Source organism: Emys orbicularis, chromosome 4, assembly GCF_028017835.1.
Source record: "Emys orbicularis isolate rEmyOrb1 chromosome 4, rEmyOrb1.hap1, whole genome shotgun sequence".
NCBI classification, from domain to species: domain Eukaryota; kingdom Metazoa; phylum Chordata; order Testudines; family Emydidae; genus Emys; species Emys orbicularis.
The window spans coordinates 63,998,381-64,016,971 of record NC_088686.1 but is presented as its reverse complement, the minus strand read 5'-3'; the positions used below and the strand labels follow the sequence as shown (position 1 = coordinate 64,016,971).

At 39.8% G+C, this 18,591-nt stretch overlaps 1 protein-coding gene across 1 annotated transcript in view; it reads right to left on the bottom strand.

Annotated features, from left to right (window-relative positions):
- Positions 1-3,523: 3,523 nt before the first annotated feature.
- Positions 3,524-18,591, bottom strand: part of MGA (MAX dimerization protein MGA) — a 68,149-nt gene continuing 53,081 nt past the window's right edge. The window contains exons 18-25 of the mRNA XM_065402659.1: positions 15,825-15,949; positions 14,530-14,581; positions 13,045-13,227; positions 11,033-11,144; positions 8,737-8,970; positions 8,066-8,245; positions 7,390-7,542; positions 3,524-5,972 (exon numbers count right to left, since the gene is read on the bottom strand). Of these exons, the coding sequence (XP_065258731.1) occupies positions 4,663-5,972; positions 7,390-7,542; positions 8,066-8,245; positions 8,737-8,970; positions 11,033-11,144; positions 13,045-13,227; positions 14,530-14,581; positions 15,825-15,949 (2,349 nt within the window). The 3' untranslated portion in view covers positions 3,524-4,662. The remainder of the gene's footprint in view (positions 5,973-7,389; positions 7,543-8,065; positions 8,246-8,736; positions 8,971-11,032; positions 11,145-13,044; positions 13,228-14,529; positions 14,582-15,824; positions 15,950-18,591) is intronic.

The window sequence follows — 18,591 nt, the reverse complement described above, 5'->3', positions numbered from 1 at the left end:
GAACCTGAAAGCAAGAATCTGGAGTTTTCTCTACACTGCTGTTGCTCCAGAAGGGTTCCTCTCTGAGCCCTAAAGACACCACAGTACAGCCTATTAGAATGGCAAAGTTAGCACAGCCAAATGCAGCCTCATTTATACATGATGGTTCTGAAGTCTGTACAAGCGTGGTACCAAGTGACTTAAAATGCCCTGATCTGCAGGATGCTCAGGCCTGGAAGTAAATATGGAAAGCTACAGGGCTACGAACAGACAAAATGAACCAGCAGACAGACTCCAGCACACTGCAAGAGTGCAAGTAAATTGCAAGGAAAAGAAGTGTTGAACTTGAGGCTGAGGTGAGAAAGGAACATAAGAACAGGAAAGGAGAGAAAACGAAAGTAAGAAAACAGATGAGACAGAAAAGAGCACTGAGAGAAAAGAGCACTGAGATAAAAAGGAGTAAATAATAGTAGAAATTGATAGGACAGAAAGAAGAGAAAAATAAGATACTGTACATCTTTCCAGTTTATTCATTTTCTTGTGTTTTATAAGTAGTGTGTGTTTTTAACTTGCATATATAAATGTAGTAGTCTTTGGGCTTCTGAAAAGCTGCTTTTGCTGCACTTAAATGCCATAAAATGTAGGCACTCCTCGCTGAGGACAGACTATTATTTCCAATGGTTTGCTGCTGCAATGGAGAAGCTGGCCATTAATGCATCTGTCCATGCCAGCAAGACAAAACAGTCAAAACAACTGAAAATAGACCCTAAAAAAGAGCATCACCGTCCCGCCTGCTTATATTCTTGCTCTAGTCTCACAATCTCTCACCCCAAACCATTTGTTTTTAAATTGTTTTTGATGCAGTTGGAAAAAATGCTCAAATGTGTACATCAATAACTGTGCCACTGCAGTAAAACACAACCGTAGAGAAGCCAAGCCTCCTTGGAAACCGTCTGATCAAATCTTTAAGACTTCCCATTAACAAAAAACCACTCCCCTCTTTTATATGAGAAGCTGATATTTGTTTTTGATTTATTGGAGAAGCAGAGAGATTAAAATTAAGCTCTTTGGGAGAGGGACTATCTTTTTTTCCTGTGTTTGTACAGCACCTGATCCATGACTGGCACTCTTAGGCGTCAGCACAATACACATAAAATAAATACAGAGTGCAAACTATATTTAAAAAGACTAAATATTTCTAGCTCTGCTTGATTATGCAATTCCACCTGCCACCACCAAGACAATTAATACTTTATTATTCATCCCATTCTCCTTCCCTCCCTCCCAATAATAAAAGCTTCCAAAGCCAGTTCCTGGTTGAACTTGATTGGTTTATTTTAGTTTTACACTTCCTCTCTCTGACATACAGTCATTGAACAGTCCTGTACTGTTAGATTTCTACAAAAATATCAATTTTTCAAAAGCTGAAAAGAGGGAAAGATATATTTTTAATATATAAAAGGAAAAAAGCTAAATCTGACATTGCATTATATTCTTAAAAACATTTGTCTATTTACAGACATGTCTAAAAAACCAAACAAAATTTCCAGGACTCTTGGTCTAGTGGGAATGTGCTCCTTGCAGGGGTTTCTATTGTTCTCCTGATTCCAAAACCCACTCGCTACAAAAGTAACACATTCTTGCATTATTGTCTCTTAAAAATAGTGTGCATAATTTCCAAAAGGTTTGTTCCAAACCAATTGATTTTGGGGCTGTGGGTGGGAGCGGATTTGACATTCAAAATGATAGTGAAATCCAAAGATGACATGTGAGGATTAGGAAAAGCAAAGGCTAATGAGCTTTTCAAAGGGGCTTTGTTGCTAGGCAGAACCTGCCAAACACCTTTCTTGGCTGTGTGCCTATTGGTTCTTTTGACTTTGGGGTCTGTTCTTGGCTGACTTACTGAGAGTTTTCTGGCATCAGGCAGGTCAGCTTTTATCTCAACAATATGCTTTTGTTACAGCAGGCATTCCTGACTGCCCACTGCCAAACAGTAAATATATAGCTAGGCATTTTCCATCACCTTGCCCTCAAGGCAGGAAGGGTTATTTTAAAAGGGTGTTTGAGTGACTTTAATGCTATCTGTGTCCTATGAAATGTGAAAGGCATATTTTTCTTAATGTACAGACATGGATTAATGCACACTTAATTTTAACACTTAAGTGAACAGCAGCCATTTTGAATCAAGAAGCGATAGGGGTCAGAGAGGAAATTTAGTGGCTTTTTTTTGTGTGGCACCATCAGCGCAATGCTGACGGCTGTTTCACACAGCAAGTTGAATTTAATAGCAAATCAAACTGTCTTGGGCAGAATGACAAGCAACTTCAGCCAATTTAAAATACCCAGGGCCAAATTCTCAGGTACATCAGTGTAAATCTGGTGTAACTCAACTGAGTTACTCCAGATTTATACTGGTGTAAATGAGGTTCGGATCTAGTCTCTAATGTCTAAGGAGTAGGTATAAACATGTATTTATAGGCTAGTTCCCTTTTCTAAGGCATTGAATGATATCTATAAGGCTTTGCATGGCTCTCATACTAACCCATACCCTCTTCTTCAACCCTTTAGTGCAGGAAGGAGATTAGCATTTATGACACAAACTGAGGTTAAACTGTAAAATATGCAAAGGCAGTAGAAGTGATACACACCTGTCCAACTGTTTTCAAACATGCCTTGTAGAATCCCAAGGTGAAGACACCTCCATTACACAGAGTCTGGAGCAACTTTATGCATACCCAGCTTAAGAACCCTCTCTTTGCTTTGCAGCCCAGTAGAAAATTGTAACAAAGAAAAGGAAACAACACAAGATATACATACCCAGTGACACAGCCATTCTAGACACAGGTCCAGAAACTGCAGCTTACTGTATAGGGCATACTTTTGCACTAAATGTAGTTTGACACTGCTTCTGAAGAGTGGAAGAACATCACTTACAGCACATGCATGTGAATGTCAGACACACAGGCACAGCCTTGGCGCTGGGAGAGATGAAAGCTCCTGCAATAGTGCATCACGGGGGGGGGGGGGGGGGGAGAGGAGGGGAGGAGGCCACTGGGGGCATGTGGAATCCCAATTGCTGCTGCTGAGGCATTAAGAGCAGGGATTACATTCCTAAATACAATTATGCAAGAAAGGCAAAATGCGCCGTTTCCCAGATTCTACACAATTTTCACAGCAGTGATTTTCACTTTTGAGGAGCACCTAAGAAGCCCCTGAAGTCCACCATAATTTCTATTATTTACAAAACTAGATAGGAAAAAAATCATGTATACACTCATTAACAAATAGTCTCTTCTAGGCTGAAAATTTCATTCTTCAAGGAAACTAAGAAAACAAAAATTGTGTACAAAAATATAAATATCTTTACAGTCTGCAGGCCCTTCACTTCCAACAGCTTAACAGTGAAGAGTAACTACAGTTTATTGAATAAGTGGTGGCAGAAGAGAATAAAAAATACATCTTGTGATTCAAATACTGCCCTATTTCCCTGGTAATGAGCATTTTTTTTTTTTTGCTATACACATCTTGCGTAAATGCAATGAGAACCTCTGAGTATCTTTCCTGAATTCATTAAGAAATGGATGGTTTGGAAGGACGCACACACACACACACACACACACACACACACACACACACTTATTTTCATGTCCCAATAATCCTGAAAGGGTCACTTCTTGTAAATGTATTTGAGATGTATATGTCTTCAAGAACCATGAGGAAGGGAGGAAACAGGGAAGGAAAGAGAGGAGAACGGAGACAAATGACACCCAAACTACCTCAGCAATGCTTTTAAAGAGTTAGCAATCTGGTACCCAGATGGATTTCTCCTGTCTGAATCTGTTCGTTCTGGATGCTGTCTCATTCCCAGCACGCTCAAGGAAGAACATTGCAGGGTTTTATCTTTTTAAAATTAGCTAACTAAAAAAACAACACTGGAGTGTTGCAATTATCACTATGAAAATTTCCTTCTTCACCTTAAAATGGGAGTTTAGGATTTCATATGGAAATGATGTAGGTAGAAACTAACTAGAGAGAGTAGGAGCAGGAAGATAATTCTCACTCACTGAAGAATAGAGATTTTTAACATTAGCATTCTGGGAAATCTATCCCCGATCTCCCTTTCCTCCACCCAGGGCAACCAGTTTGAACAAGCTTGCTCCAATCTCATTACACAAGCTCATTACATTTTGTGGGCTGTGCACAAACTGCAGATGTGAACACCCCTGCTTCTGCATAGATAGTTAATTTGGCTGGTAAAACACTAGTACTCCTGATTTCTTCTCATCCAGAAATAACTGCATCTCTGTTAGGTATGAATCTCTCAGTGGCCTGGGTCCATCAGACCTCTAGTTTCATAAACTCTTTGTCAAGGACCCACTGTTGGAAGGATACCATATGCCCAGCAATGGTAATACATCATCATCTTTCTTTCTGGGGGATAAACATCCAGAACACAGTAGTGAGGTAAAATTTATGTTAGCACAATTAAAGTTTCATAGCGTTGATTTCTCAGCTTGGGGCCTGCCCTCAGTCAGAAGAGTGCACTGATACCATATTTTCTTTACAGGGATACAGGAACAAATGTCTGGAGACAAGGGAAGATGTTAAAACTCAAGATACCAATTCCTTTCATAGTCCAAATTGCTCCAGATTTTCCTTTCAGTCTCTGAAAAATCCAAGCATTTATTTGCCTGCAGAATTTGAAGGCAAGGTCCCAATACTGTTCAATTTTGCAACCACAGATGCTAATGTGGGCATTATTTTGCTGTCCTGTCCTTCCAGCTCAGTTGAAGGTAATTTAGTTTTTAAACCAACGGGTGCCAGTTTTGCAACTACAGGTGCCAATACTGGCATCACCTTGGTACTCTGCCCTTCTGAGTCTAATGGAAGAGTTGCAATTTTTAACCCAAGTGGTGCCAGTTTGGGCATAGGCCTCCACAGTGTGTCAGTGTTACCAGCTTCTAGATTAGTTTTCATCTGCAGGATTGGAGGAGACACATTGGTCTCTACCAGGGGATCTAAGGTTTTACCACCTCCACCATCAGTTACTGAGAGGTTGGCAATTGGGTCCTTCATTTCAGAGCCTATCACTATCTTCAAAATATCTGCTTGAGATGAAGGCTCTGCAGAGTTCCTCTCACCATCAGTAAGGTCGTCATCTTCCAGGTGAAGCAGGAGGGGGCTTATGGAGCCACTACTCTCTCGAACTTCAGAAAGGCCCTTGAAACTGCTACCCAAGTGACCAAACTGGAAGGAGGCTCCATCTGCAGTGGTCAGGTCACTGGCAGTTCCCCTCCGCGTTTCGGAGTCTTCTGGAGAAAAGTCTGAGCTCAGGGTACCGGGCAGCTCTGACATGCCAGAAGTGTCATCGTTCAGCTGCTGATTGAGAAAGGCAATTTCATTGAGAAGTGAAGTGAGGGTTTCATCAGTGTCATCACTCTCCTCAATGCTGCCCAGTAACTCACTTGGGTCTAGTTCTGCTTCCTCCATTGCAGAGGCTACCTTCCTCAGTTCCATTTCTATCCTGGAGTCTTTGAGATCTTTAACCTGCAGCTTGCGGAATGGAGAATCCTTTGGCTTCAACCTTTCCCCTCCCTGATCAGTCTCTTTCCTCCTCCCCTGGCTTCCAAGAAACTCTCCAATGCAAGACTTTTTAGCAAAGGACTCTGAGGAGTCCTTCACACTGGGTACATTTCGAATCTGTGGAAAGCTGTTGTCTTTATTTTCAAGGAAAATTTGTGTGGGCCCTGTGGCATTTTTCTCATCTCCACAGCTGTCTCCAGGAGATGCCTTGTTTTTTTCTTCTGAAAGGATGTCCTCATTCCGCCTACTTTCATGAGGTCCTGCTTTCAGGGACGGCTCAGATGTCTGGGCACCAGCACCTGGGGTTACATGAGAATTCTTGTTTCTATTCAGGTTTAAATTCACACCCCCTTCAGCAGCCAGTGATGTCACATTAACAATCTTTGGCATCATGAATGAATCTTCACTCTCTGCAAAACCAAACAAAGCAAAACCCATCAGGATCACTGGTGACTGAAGCTGAAGACAATCTGCCCCCTCCCACATCATCTTTCCCCCCAACAAAACCATCCCTACAAAGAGTGTAAAGCATCTGCCCAAATACAGTCTTGAGCTGTTTGTACCTTTTTCCCCCCCTACAACCTTAACATTCAATCCACTCTGAAGAGTGAGTCGTATAAACAACATGAAATCTCATGATGTCTATTGTCTGCAGAATTTTTGTTTTTGTTTTTTAGTTGAGCACGTTTGATAGAGGTTTTCCCCCCTAAGGCCAGCCCTTGCAAACTCATCTTAGGATCTTTTCCCATCTGTCAGTTGACTACCAGTAGTAAGAGTTCTGTAGACAAAATTCAGCCCTCAGGTACACCTGTATCTTCAGGCTATGTCCCTCAATGCCATGTGTGCAATTCCTCCTATTTTCAGTGGATTGTCACAAGCGAAACTGATTGGAATTTAGCAAACAATTCTTCTGGTGATACACAAGACAGAAATCCTCACACACTGTCTCTTAGCGGTGCTTTGTCTCCAGAAGCAGAAGTAAAAGCAATGTTTATTCATTTGCCCTGAAGTCAGTAGATATAACTACTACAGAGCAGGCCTGTGCAGAAGTACCACTTCCACATTACTTTTCAGAATAATTATTAGTTCATTCTAATTATTAGTGGAATTACTGCCATCATTCACTAAGCTAAGTTTACCAGCCTCTTCTTTTCCAGAGCTTCTTCAGAGAAGAGGAATTTTCTAAAGTGGGTTGGTGAAAGCCATGTAATGGTCACTGCCATCAAGAAATACCACTGTATTTGCACAATAATTTACTGTACACTTGAAAATTATGTTTCCTGCATGTTTTGTCTCTCAGCAAGATACTGCATAATTCAGGGACCCTATATACTCACTTACTGGTAGCATCTGCTTTGGATTCCAAAACAGTTTCCAAACATGGTAGTCAGATTTTCCCCAGCCCTACATCTGAAACTGACCTTTTCCTTTCCTCCTTAGCTCCATATGCCCTATTACATGGGTATCTCCAGTACGATGGTGAGTGGCCTCCTCTTGGAGTTCTATGCACTGGATGACAGGAAGCTCTACTAATATAAACATCCACTATCTTCTGCCTAAACCCCATGCACAATACTTCTGTCAAATGTTTCAGCTTTAATAGTGTCAGACATGAGAGTTCCAAGATGGCTCAAACCTTAAGTGCTGCTGAATAGGAAGTCAAATAAATGCCCCCTCCATCTCTGCACATAATTTTACTGAGAGCTACAAAACTGTGAAGGTGAGATGCAGTGTTATTTACTATCCTGAAGAAAAGCTGAACCTAAATATTTGCAAAGAGAGCTTTTCATACCCCCAAACATAAGGATTTGTGAATGACGAACTTACCTAAAGGAGGTTCTGCAGCTGTTCCTACAGCAGGGGGCACTGGGTTACTGGCAATGGTTGACAACGTAATGGGAATGGCTGAGTTAGTGAGGATGCCTTTCACTTGGACAGGAACGGTTGAGCCTGGTAGCTGAATCATCACAGATGCAATACCTTATTTGGGAAGAAAAGCAATTCTTTTTTAGATACTGGCTCAAAAATAGAAAATACAGCACTTAGCTCCATGCTGTATCTGATACTATACTACCATCTGAAAGCAGTCTAAGAAATGGTTATCTGATTGTTCTATTTCTAATACAGATCAGCACGATACTCTCCCTTCTACACAACATTTCAGATATTTTCCCTCTCTCTTTCATTTGGAAATACTAACATTCAACAATAGATTCTATTTACCTGATGATAAAACCATAAATAGCTCAATTGACTTGGTTAACATTTTGATTGCATAATCAAGTATCTTTGTTTTATATAACAGGTATATTTCAGTAAGAATCCACCATACTCAGTGAAGTTGTGAGAATACAGAAAGAATTATATAAAGGACCCTATTGGTGAGGCACACGCCTTCTTACGGGAAAAAATATTATTTTATAAACTGAAGTGCATAAATGAACAGAGATACAGATTCAATACCAATTCTTATCTTCCAATAAATCTGCTATCGTGACCTTACCTGGCTGTGTTGTCACTGTGTTGCTGGCAACTTGAGGCTTTAGCTCAGCTTGCAGGAGTGTGGAAGGAACAGCAGCTACCTGTCCTGGCATCAGGGGGCTCTTCAGTGTAAGTACCTGCCCTTGTGGAGTCATCACTAGGCTGGCAGTAGTTAATGTAATAGGAGAGGATGTGGTCTCGACTGTATAAAAACACAAATATAAACCATACACTGTAAGTGATATTTCTGACATTGCATGCCAAAAGGCCTTTAACCAATATAAACTTACTAGCTGACAGAAGTTCTTTTTTGGGTGAATATCAATGTTGGTGTCCTCAGCCCACTTTGTTCAATTTGGACAATTTTCTCGGCTACAATCGGCTACAATTGGCAAACTCAGATTACCTTAATTTCCACATGTGCAGACCTCAGACCCCACATAGCCAATCACAGAAGAAGTTAATGTGTTTTTTGTAAACAGCCAGACTTTCTCTGACTGTACCTTAGAACGTACAATATACATAACATCTGCAAACATTCTTGTTTTAATACTTCACCTTTACTTTGTACTAAATTAATAAATTTATAGCAAGATGGCTACACAAAGCAGGCTGCTATTTCCCCCCCAAGATATCCAATTATATATTTTTTCCCTTTGCAACTAGATCAAACATATATCTTTCCTAGCCTACCGGCGGCCTGGCCTCCTTTCCTGGCGAGTATTAATGGCTTCCCCCGCCTATTTGTCACAATCATTTGTCCCAACTCTTTGGAGGAAGTGGAGGATTCTTCTTGCTCTCTGCTGGGCTTGGTGGACACAACAAGCTCCTCTGGCTCAACTTGTTTCCTCTTCTTTTGTGCTTCTACTGCTTTCTGTTTGGCATAAATGTATTCTAGCTTCTTCAGGACGACCTCTTCTGTCTTACCTACAGAAAGATTAGCAGAGACAGAGAGTCAATATGTCCTCAGATTCTACTTGCTTCCAGGACTAAGAGTTGGAATGGAACCATGCAGATCCAGCAGGTTAACCCCAATTAATTTTTTTTTTGGCAGGGAGGGGCAGTAAACCCCCTTCAATTTCTAAAGAACAGTCTAGCGCACACCACAGAAACAAGAAAATGTATCAACATTTACCCAAAATTCCCTTTCTTCAAGGAGAAACATTAGATCTTACAATAGGTCTTCAGCCTGTCTGCATCTTTGATAGACAGAACTCAGACCTAACAACCAATGGCTCAGGGATATATGTCCCTCCCTGACGGACAGGTTGCCAGTTGAGAACTTTCACAGCTACAATGAAAACTGTGTTGTCCTTAACTATGAAAACACTGACAGCTAGGCACGAAAACATTATTTACTTATCTATGAATGGGGAAACCTTATCTTACCCAAAGTTGTTCAGATCTGTAGATCTTACTATTCAAAGAAAGGAAATTTTAGAGTAAGCTCATATAAATTTTAATATTACTCAGAACAGTAAGATCCACAGACTGTACAAAGGGATTTTATCAACAGTGTGTAGGTATGGCGAGAATTTACCTAGGAATTGAGCTTAATATATGATCAAAACTGACATAACTATACACAGAAAGACAAAGTGGTGAGGTAATATCTTTTATTGGACAACTTCTGTTGGTGAGAAACACAAGCTTTTGAGCCACACAGAGCAGACCGACACGGCTACAACTACACTACATATAACTGTACACAGGCTGTTTCCCAAATGACAAGAGGTACTATATAATCAATACCATCCTTCCAACTACAGCAGCAGGGGAGGCTTACCTACCAGCTCTGAAGCATATTATAAAGGACCAGGAGGCTGTCTTGCAGATTTCTTCTTAAGAACAGTACGTCTCCATCTAGAGGCGTGTACTGCATTTACGGAGTGTGACCAGAGTTCACTAAAAGACAAATTCTTTGCCTCATATGGCTCAAGTATGTGCCACCTGATCCACCTAGACATGTAAGATTCTGAAAAACAAACACTCACTCCTCCCTGCTTACACCCGACAGATAGACTGCAAATACTGAGCTTGATTGCTTTAATGTTTTACATTTGTCTAGATACTTTTTTTGTGCTAGGTGGACATCCCGGGTGCCACAGCTTTTCCACGAGGCACAATGGTTTGGGACAGAAGGACTTTAGTCCTATCACCCATAACTTATGAAATATGAAGTTGACTTTACATGCCTAGATGAATATCAGGATCATCCTGAGAACCAATTTGTCAGCATGGAATATGCAATATTTGTATTCTCAGGACAGTGCTAATTCCGTATCCCATCTGGCTGATGCAGCTGTTACCATAAAAGCCAGTAGACAGAGCAATAGTATAGGGACAGATCCTTTGGAAGGTTGAAAGGATGTCATGAAAGGAATTAGCACCAGACTGATGTCCAAAGTTGAAGCCCTGTGTTGCTGTTGAGGACATAGGAGAAAGGCTCTTTGGACAAAACTATTTCTGGAGGAAGTGAAATATTCTTCTCTCTGGATATCCCCAGTGCACTGGATACTAAAATCCTAAAGCTCTGCAGCAGGAAGGTATGTCCACACTTCCTTTACCTATGGAGGTGAAACAAAAGTAGCGGGTCTCTTCAGCAGCAGGGTTGTTTCCCTGAGCCAGTGATTGACAGGTCTGAATTCTGTCCTCAAAAGCTGCAGATGAGCTGAAGATCCACTTTAGAATCTTTGGCCCTTACTGCTTGAAGAAATAAATACTTCCTTTTCTGTGTTTATGACACTGTACCTTATATTATCACAAATACACCCCAATCCCAAAATCAGTCTTCTTTCTTAGAATCTATGGGCCATATTCTCAAAGGTATTTTATGGGAGTTAGGCACCTATGTACCTTTGAGGAGCTGACCCTAAATCTCATATCTGCACGTTCTACCACCTCTGCATATATCCACTAATGGCCACCCCACTCCCTCAAGTCCTTTCTTTCACTATTCCAACCACTATGTCCCCGTAAACTACCTCACCTGAAAGTGTGGATACTTTACGGATCAGAATGTCTTGTTTGCGAGTCAGTAAGTTCTTCTGCCCAATCAGTTTATCTGCCTGATCAGTCAACCCCTGGATCTCTTCGTAGGCCTAAAGCATGTCAGAATACCAGTTTAGAGACCAAGCTAAAGCATACAAAACAGAAATAAGTATTTCTCCTTTCCCAGTCAAAAAGGCATTTTGAAAGTCTCCCTACAGACATTTTCCATCATTATTTTAAGATATCGGGAGACAGAAGAAGAAAGTTCAGTCACCATGTTGTAATGTTTCTCTGAATGCAATTGAAATAGGATGAATGTTGGTTTCTTCCACTTCATGTTTATGCACATCTAGTGTCACATCTAGTCTAACCTGTATAACAAAAGCTACCGAACTGCCCCAAAATAATTCCTAGATCATGTATTTCAAAAAAACACCCACTCTTGATGTAAAAATTGTCAATGATGGAGAATCCATTGCGATTCTTGGTAAATTGTTCCAGTGACTAATTACTCTCGCTGTTAAAAATTTATACTGTATTTCCAGTCTGAATTTGTCTTGCTTCACCTTCCAGTCATTGGATCATGATATACTTTTCTCTGCTAGACTGAAGAACCCAATATTAAATATTTGTACCATGCAGGTACTTTACACTGTAATCAAGTCACCCCTTAACCTTTTCTTTGTTAAATTAAATAGATTGAGCTTTCGTCAGTCTATCATTATAAAGCACATTTTCTAATCCTTTAATCGTTTTCATGGCTCCTCTCTGAACCCTGTCCAATTTATCAACATCCTTCTTGAACTGTGGACACCAGAACTGGACACACTATTCAAGCAGCACTTTCACTGGTGCCAAATACAGAGGTAAAATAACCTTGCTACCCTATTTCAGATTTCCCATTTATGCATCCAAGGATTATATTAGCTCTTTTGGCCACAGTATCACACTGGAAGCTAATGTTCAGCAGATTATCTACCATGACTTCCAAATCTTTTCCAGTCACTGCTTCCCAGGATAGAGTTCCCCATCCTGTAAGTATGGCCTACATTCTTTGTTACTAGATGTAAACATTTACATTTAGCACTATCATACTGATTTTGTTTGCTTGTGCCCAGTTTGCCAAGTGATCCAGATCACTCTGTAACAGTGACATGTCCTTTTCATTATTTACCACTCCCCAATGTTTGTCTTACCTGCAATCCTCATCAGTGATGATTTTATGTTTTCCTCCAGATCATTAATAAAAATGTTAAACAACACAGGGCTAAGAACCCATCCCTGCAGGACCCCCCTAGAAACATAGCCATTTGACGATGAGTCCCCTACTTACGATTACATTTTGATTCATATCAGTTAGCCAGCTTTTAATTCATTTAATGTATGCCAAGTTCATTTTACATTTCTCATTTTTTTAATCAAAATGTCCTGTAGTACCAAATCAAATGCCTTTACAGAAGTGTACATATATTACAACACTCTTATCTTTATCAACCAAAACATCAAAAAAAGATATCAAGTTAGTTTGACAGGATCTATTTTCCATAAATCTATGTCTAGCAGGTAATTGACACAGCCCTAGGAATGCAATGTACAGATGAGCATAATTATTTATGGCTCTTCATTATGTGCTGTTTGTTTCCTTTCATTTACAGTTTTGTACCTAAGTGCTATGCTGAAATAAAATATTTCACGAAGGGCTCTCTCTTCTTACATTAGAGAGATTTGTCTTCATTATTTATCAAAACTGTCTGGTTGTACAATTTAAAATTGCCAAGGCACACTGGCAGTTACTTTCCAGAGTTAAATTCACAACCCTAAAAATCTGCTCTTGAATTAACCCTTTTCTCCCCATTGTGAAATAATTGCACTCAGGTGAACAGAATTTCTACACTCACCACTAAAATATTTTTCATATCACTACACACTGTTTCTCAAAGACCTGATGTCAGTTTTGCCCCACATTAAAGGAATTTTTCTCCAGATGAGCTTGGGCTGTAAAATGCCTACCTGTTTGAGGATGTAGCACTTGGAGACCTTGGGAAGGCTATGTAGTCCCAGAGCTCTTTTCAGCTTTTCAAAAAGATCCCTCATTTCATTGCGACGTCGGCGTTCATTTGCTGTGTGTGTTTGGCGGTAATGAGCAAAGGCCTCTGCCTCATTCTTCTGTTTTCTGTTCCAGAATTGGGGTTTCTGTTGGAAAAGAAACCATGTGACTATTTCAAATCAAAAACTAACTCAAGGGGAAAAAATGCAAGCCTGATTTACAGAGTCATTAAGACACATTTCTATGTAAGTCACATCACTACTGAATAAAACTCTGCTGTTTAGCTACAAGATCTTCATGAAATCTGAAGATTCGTGAAAGCATAAAACACTACAGGATGTGTGGAATATAATGAAAGGGGGCCAGAATATCAGAGTCACCAATGAAGATGAAGGTCCAGCAACCTTTCCACTCAAAAGCATTCAGAAGATAACAGCTTTTCATGTATGGATACATTATAGATCTTCACATAAGACAGACACTGTGCAATACAAGGCTTGACTTTAATATTATATAACACACTTGTAACCTCATCTTCCCAAAACCTAACCTTTGTCTAACCTCTCAAAAAAAAAAAAAACCCAGTAAACCTTGTAAACCATCAAATCAAACAAAACATATTAATTTTCCTTGCAGTTAAGCCAATTTCATTCATATTTAGGTGAGTGAATATGGAGGGAAGGGGACAAGAAGGCACTTTAGATAAGATTGTGGGGGGAAGTTAATAAGCAAATTAAATTTAAGATACGAATCACTTCATTCTATGATTACAACTAAATTAAAAATGCATCACAAAGCAGTCTCTGATTAAATCAGCTGCCACAAAGGCAGATATCCATCATGCTCAGGCATGAATTACTCCTCTCTCCACTCTAGGTTGGTAGGTCTGTTATTTTGTTACTCTGACAGGTGCAGTATATATTCTATTATTTTAACCTGTGAAACAGTATTGTACTCCTTACAGGCCTCTTCAAACAATAGGAAGTTAGTCTAAATTTTTGAGGTGATTTTGAGTCTATGAAAAGACTCTTTTTGAGTTCAATGGTCTTTGGATCAAAAGATCTTTATCAGATCACTTTAATTTTGCCAAAGTGTAGGCCATTTAAACTAAGCTATCACTTTCAGCAATCCAGTTTCCTTTTGACAAGCAGCAGCCGTGTTTATAAGCCCTATACGCCATTTCCAGACACAAAAAACATAATTCTCAATTTGATACATGATATGCATTTTCACTGCAAATTACACATGCCAGAAACAGAAAATCTAAGACATCTTAAGAGTTAATAAGATGCAATGGCAGTGAAGGCAGTTATTTCTTACTGTTCAAATTTAAGCCCTGATCCAAAGGCCATTGAAGTCAATGGCAGTCTCTCTTAAAATTAATGAGCTTTGGAATTAGGCTCCTACCCAGTTTGATACTAAGAGGAAAAAGAAGAGTAAATATATACCTTAGTAGACTTGTCTGCCACCTTCTCATCCGAAGGATTATGAATACGGTGCCTGGAAGAGATGCATAAAGTTTTTCCCAACATTACTCATTTCATGTACTCTATTCTCATTAACTACATTCCCAACAGCCTTAGAATTCTCCATGCTTATCCCTTGAAATGAATTTTCCTTGCAACTACATGGAGGTGGTATACTGCTGCCAGCGCTGCTCCAAGAGTGGGCTCCATTTTGGACACCACAGACTTTAGACAAATCTGTTTCAAAACTGTAAAATTACCTTGTAGGGCAAAATGGCAAGCATATACTTCTAAAATCTGCCAATGTCTGCCAGTAGCAATCTCAGTAATGCAGAGGCTACAGGTGGACTATAGGGCAAAAACAGTATTTCTGGCTTATTACTACTATCTTATGAGAAAAATATAGACCCCAAATATCTACTCTTAAGATTTTTTTAAACATTAGAAATATTCACATTTAGTAATACCGTATCTTCACTTCCCCGTTTTTACTGAAAGATTTTGGCAATGTTTAGAGAGAATGGTCACATCACGGTCTGAGGCTGAAACATAAGCCGTACCTCTCAAAGGAGGAAAGGAAATGTTTTGAGATGTGCGATACCACCATCCAGATTCTTCAAAGATCTTGCCAAAATCCTTCAGCAAACAGAGGGAATTCAGGATCTGATATTCCTAACGTAGCAAACCAGAAGAAATAAAGGAAAACATCTGAGGCCACCTTTATACACCGTCAAAGAGCTTTTTTTGGTCTGTGCTTTGCATTTAAAAGTAACAACAGCAACAAAGAATGAACAAACCAAGGTGGATTTTAAAAGTAGATAAAACAGTTTGTTCACTAAGGTTCTGGTCTCTCAATGAAGTCAACGATGCCCTGCTCTGTTCTTTCTGTAGGAATGGAGCCTAAGACAACAAAATGTCACAGCCTGAAACTAACTGGCAATCCCTCAGCTACAGCAGTATATCTACTAGTGAGGGCAGAGGATCAGCAGAAAAGGGGCTGCAAAAAACAAACTAACCATCTCAGACATTTCTGCTTATTTTCAGTAACTAATTAGACAGACCGTTGGCCCTATTAAGATAAAGTGCTCATAAGACTGGAATGGACCCCGAGTCAGTCAATGCGGAGTCCCACTGCGCTGGGAAATCTGACTATAGGATTGGGGCCTTACTTTGTCTTACAATTTCTTGTAAACCTCTCGTTTAACCAGTTCATTTTCATGCCAATTCACTGGTAAAACAGAACTTTAGTTCTCTTGGTTGGTACAAAAGATGCTTACTTCTGTTTGGAAGATCCGATACTGGAAGCTGTGGCCTTCAGACGGGCAATATTAATCTTCTCTGAAAGCTCCTCCACGGTCTCAATGTCCACAGGCTCATCATTCTCACTGTACTCACCGTCATTCTGAAATAGTTAATTTTTTAAAAAGCAAGCATGAATTCTGCACCTTAGCTCAGGCCAAACATTTTGTTTCACTCCAAACTCAAGATTGTTTCCTAATGTTATATTGCAATCTAAGTTTTGAAGATTGTTGGAAATACCAAAGATTACTGTAACTGGCAGAGATTAGAGAGACTGTGTTTGTCTGTTTACTTTGTGAATTTAACAGCACTTAATGCACGGTCAGTTTTACTCATTGATAATCCACTGCTCTTCTCTCTCATGCCACTAGCATGTTATCACCAATCTCGTACACTCCTGCAGAAGCAGCTTGTGCCCATGGTCTTCTCCATGCCAGGCAAGTGGATGTTTAACCAGTGACAGAGGCAGTAAAAATGAAACCAAATACACCTCTACCCCGATATAACGCGACCCGATATAACACGAATTCGGATATAACGCGGTAAAGCAGTGCTCCGTGGAGGCGGGGCTGCGCACTCCGGCGGATCAAAGCAAGTTCGATATAACGCGGTTTCACCTATAACGCGGTAAGATTTTTTGGCCCCCGAGGACAGCATTATATCGAGGTAGAGATGTAGTTAGCAGGCAGGCACATTAAGAAAATAAGGAGGGTAGGAACATGGGTGGGCTCCAACTATGTCTGGTACATACCGGAAGACCCCCCAAAATAAATATCAACACTGAGAAGAAAAAGACATAATAATTTTTTTAAACAACATACTATTTAAAAGGTGCTTTGTCAGAAAACTTTTTGAAATTTGTCTATTTTAAAAATGCAAATTGCCAGTGTCCCTTTAAAATGTGCTAGGATGAAAATTAAAGGACACGGAAGTCTGCTGGTGCTGTCAGGCACAGAGAAGCTCACTACTGAAGGATTGTGGAAGTAAATGCATAGCAGGGTCACCCTTCACCCTCCAAGAAGAGACTGTGTTCATGTTATAGGTAAAAGTTCTCAAAGTGTCTAAGTTGCTTAAGTCCCATTGAAAAATCAATTAGGTTCACTTTAAAATGTTTTCCTACAGCTGTTTTTAATAATGAAAATTCCCATGGACGATGTGATTTTAAAAAATAATCCCAATAATATGGTCATCTCCAAATTTCCTCAGTGACCTTAAAAAAAAACTCCAAGAACACCAGCTGCAGAGATGAAAGTCTTTGGCCCAATAGTTAAAGGGCTGGAATAGTGAAGTTTGATGTGGTAGCCATGTAATTAGTGACATATAAAAACAAACAAACAATTTGCAAAAAAAAAAAAAAAAAGTCTTTATTTTTTGTATTTATGATCAATAGCTTACTTATACACTACAACACTCTTTCTCTTAATGGGATAAACTATAATCATGCCTCCATTCTAAACTTTATTTCACTCAAATACACTGAACCACCCCTAGATCACTCTCTCTTCCTGCTCTTCTCTTCTGTCTCTTTCCTTCTGTCTGTCCTTTCCTTCTTTATGCTGAGCTGCTTCCTCTCTTCTGCGAATTGTATACTTACCTGAAACCAACGCAGACATTTAATCACAAAAAATAGCAGCCCACAGATGGACTAAAAGAGGTAATAATGCACTTATTACAACAGAAAAGTGAGGCCTGTAATAACTAGTTCTCACTTTTTATGTCACCATCTTGCTACTTATTATTCACTTCTTATTACTCAGAATATGCAGAGCTATACATCTGCTTTAAGAAATTCTTGCTACTGATAGGTAGGAAAGAAAATTAAAATGTTGTACTAAATCTCAAGATATTGGCAATTGGCCATGGATGAAGCTAAGCTACGCATTTAATCAGCAAACTTAAGATGCAGCAGCACAAAGCAACCACACCATCATTTATTAATTACACTACCTCTTGATGCTTGCAATGCAATACTTCCAATTGTCAATCATATAATTTCTTCAGTGAAACCTCAGATTGTGGGGATTTAAAAAGTGGTTCAATTTATAAAAGGAAAAATAAAATAATTTCTTAGCTGATAATTTCCCTTCTACTAACAGCATCACCCACAGTTCTGTGATGCACGGGCTTTGCCTCCTTTCTGGAGACATCGGAGGCTGGTCAGCACTATTTCTAGGCTATGGTATTTGGACATGCCCCCTCACGCAGTCCCATCACAAAAGTTGTCCCAAAGTTGAATAAAAAACTCCCAACCAGACATTATTGTACCAAGGAGGATCGAACTGTAGGAGACATTGAGGGTAGAAAGGAAGTTATTAACAATTTTTCCCCCCTTCTGCAGCTCAGCTTCTCCCACATGGGAAGCACCAAGCAGTCAAACTATGGAATAGGGAGGAAAGAAGGGGAAAAAACAACAACCACCAGAAGAAACAGAACCCCCATATCTCCCCTCCAGTACAAAACGTGTCTGAACAAAATATCACAATATGCAACACCCTCCTACCAATGGATGCCCTCCACAGAAAACTGAAAACCTACTTTGTAGAGTTTGATAAATATATTCTTTGAAGACTAAGATGGTGCTCTGCACATTTTCTCAGTTGCTTTCTACTCACAATGCCATTAGGAACCTTGTAGAGGGAGCCTGGATTCCCTCTGGGATTATGTCCTCAATGCCTAGTATGCCAACCAGCACACTATTTTAATGTCTTACCTGCAGCAATTTTGGGGTCCTAAACATGTAATGAA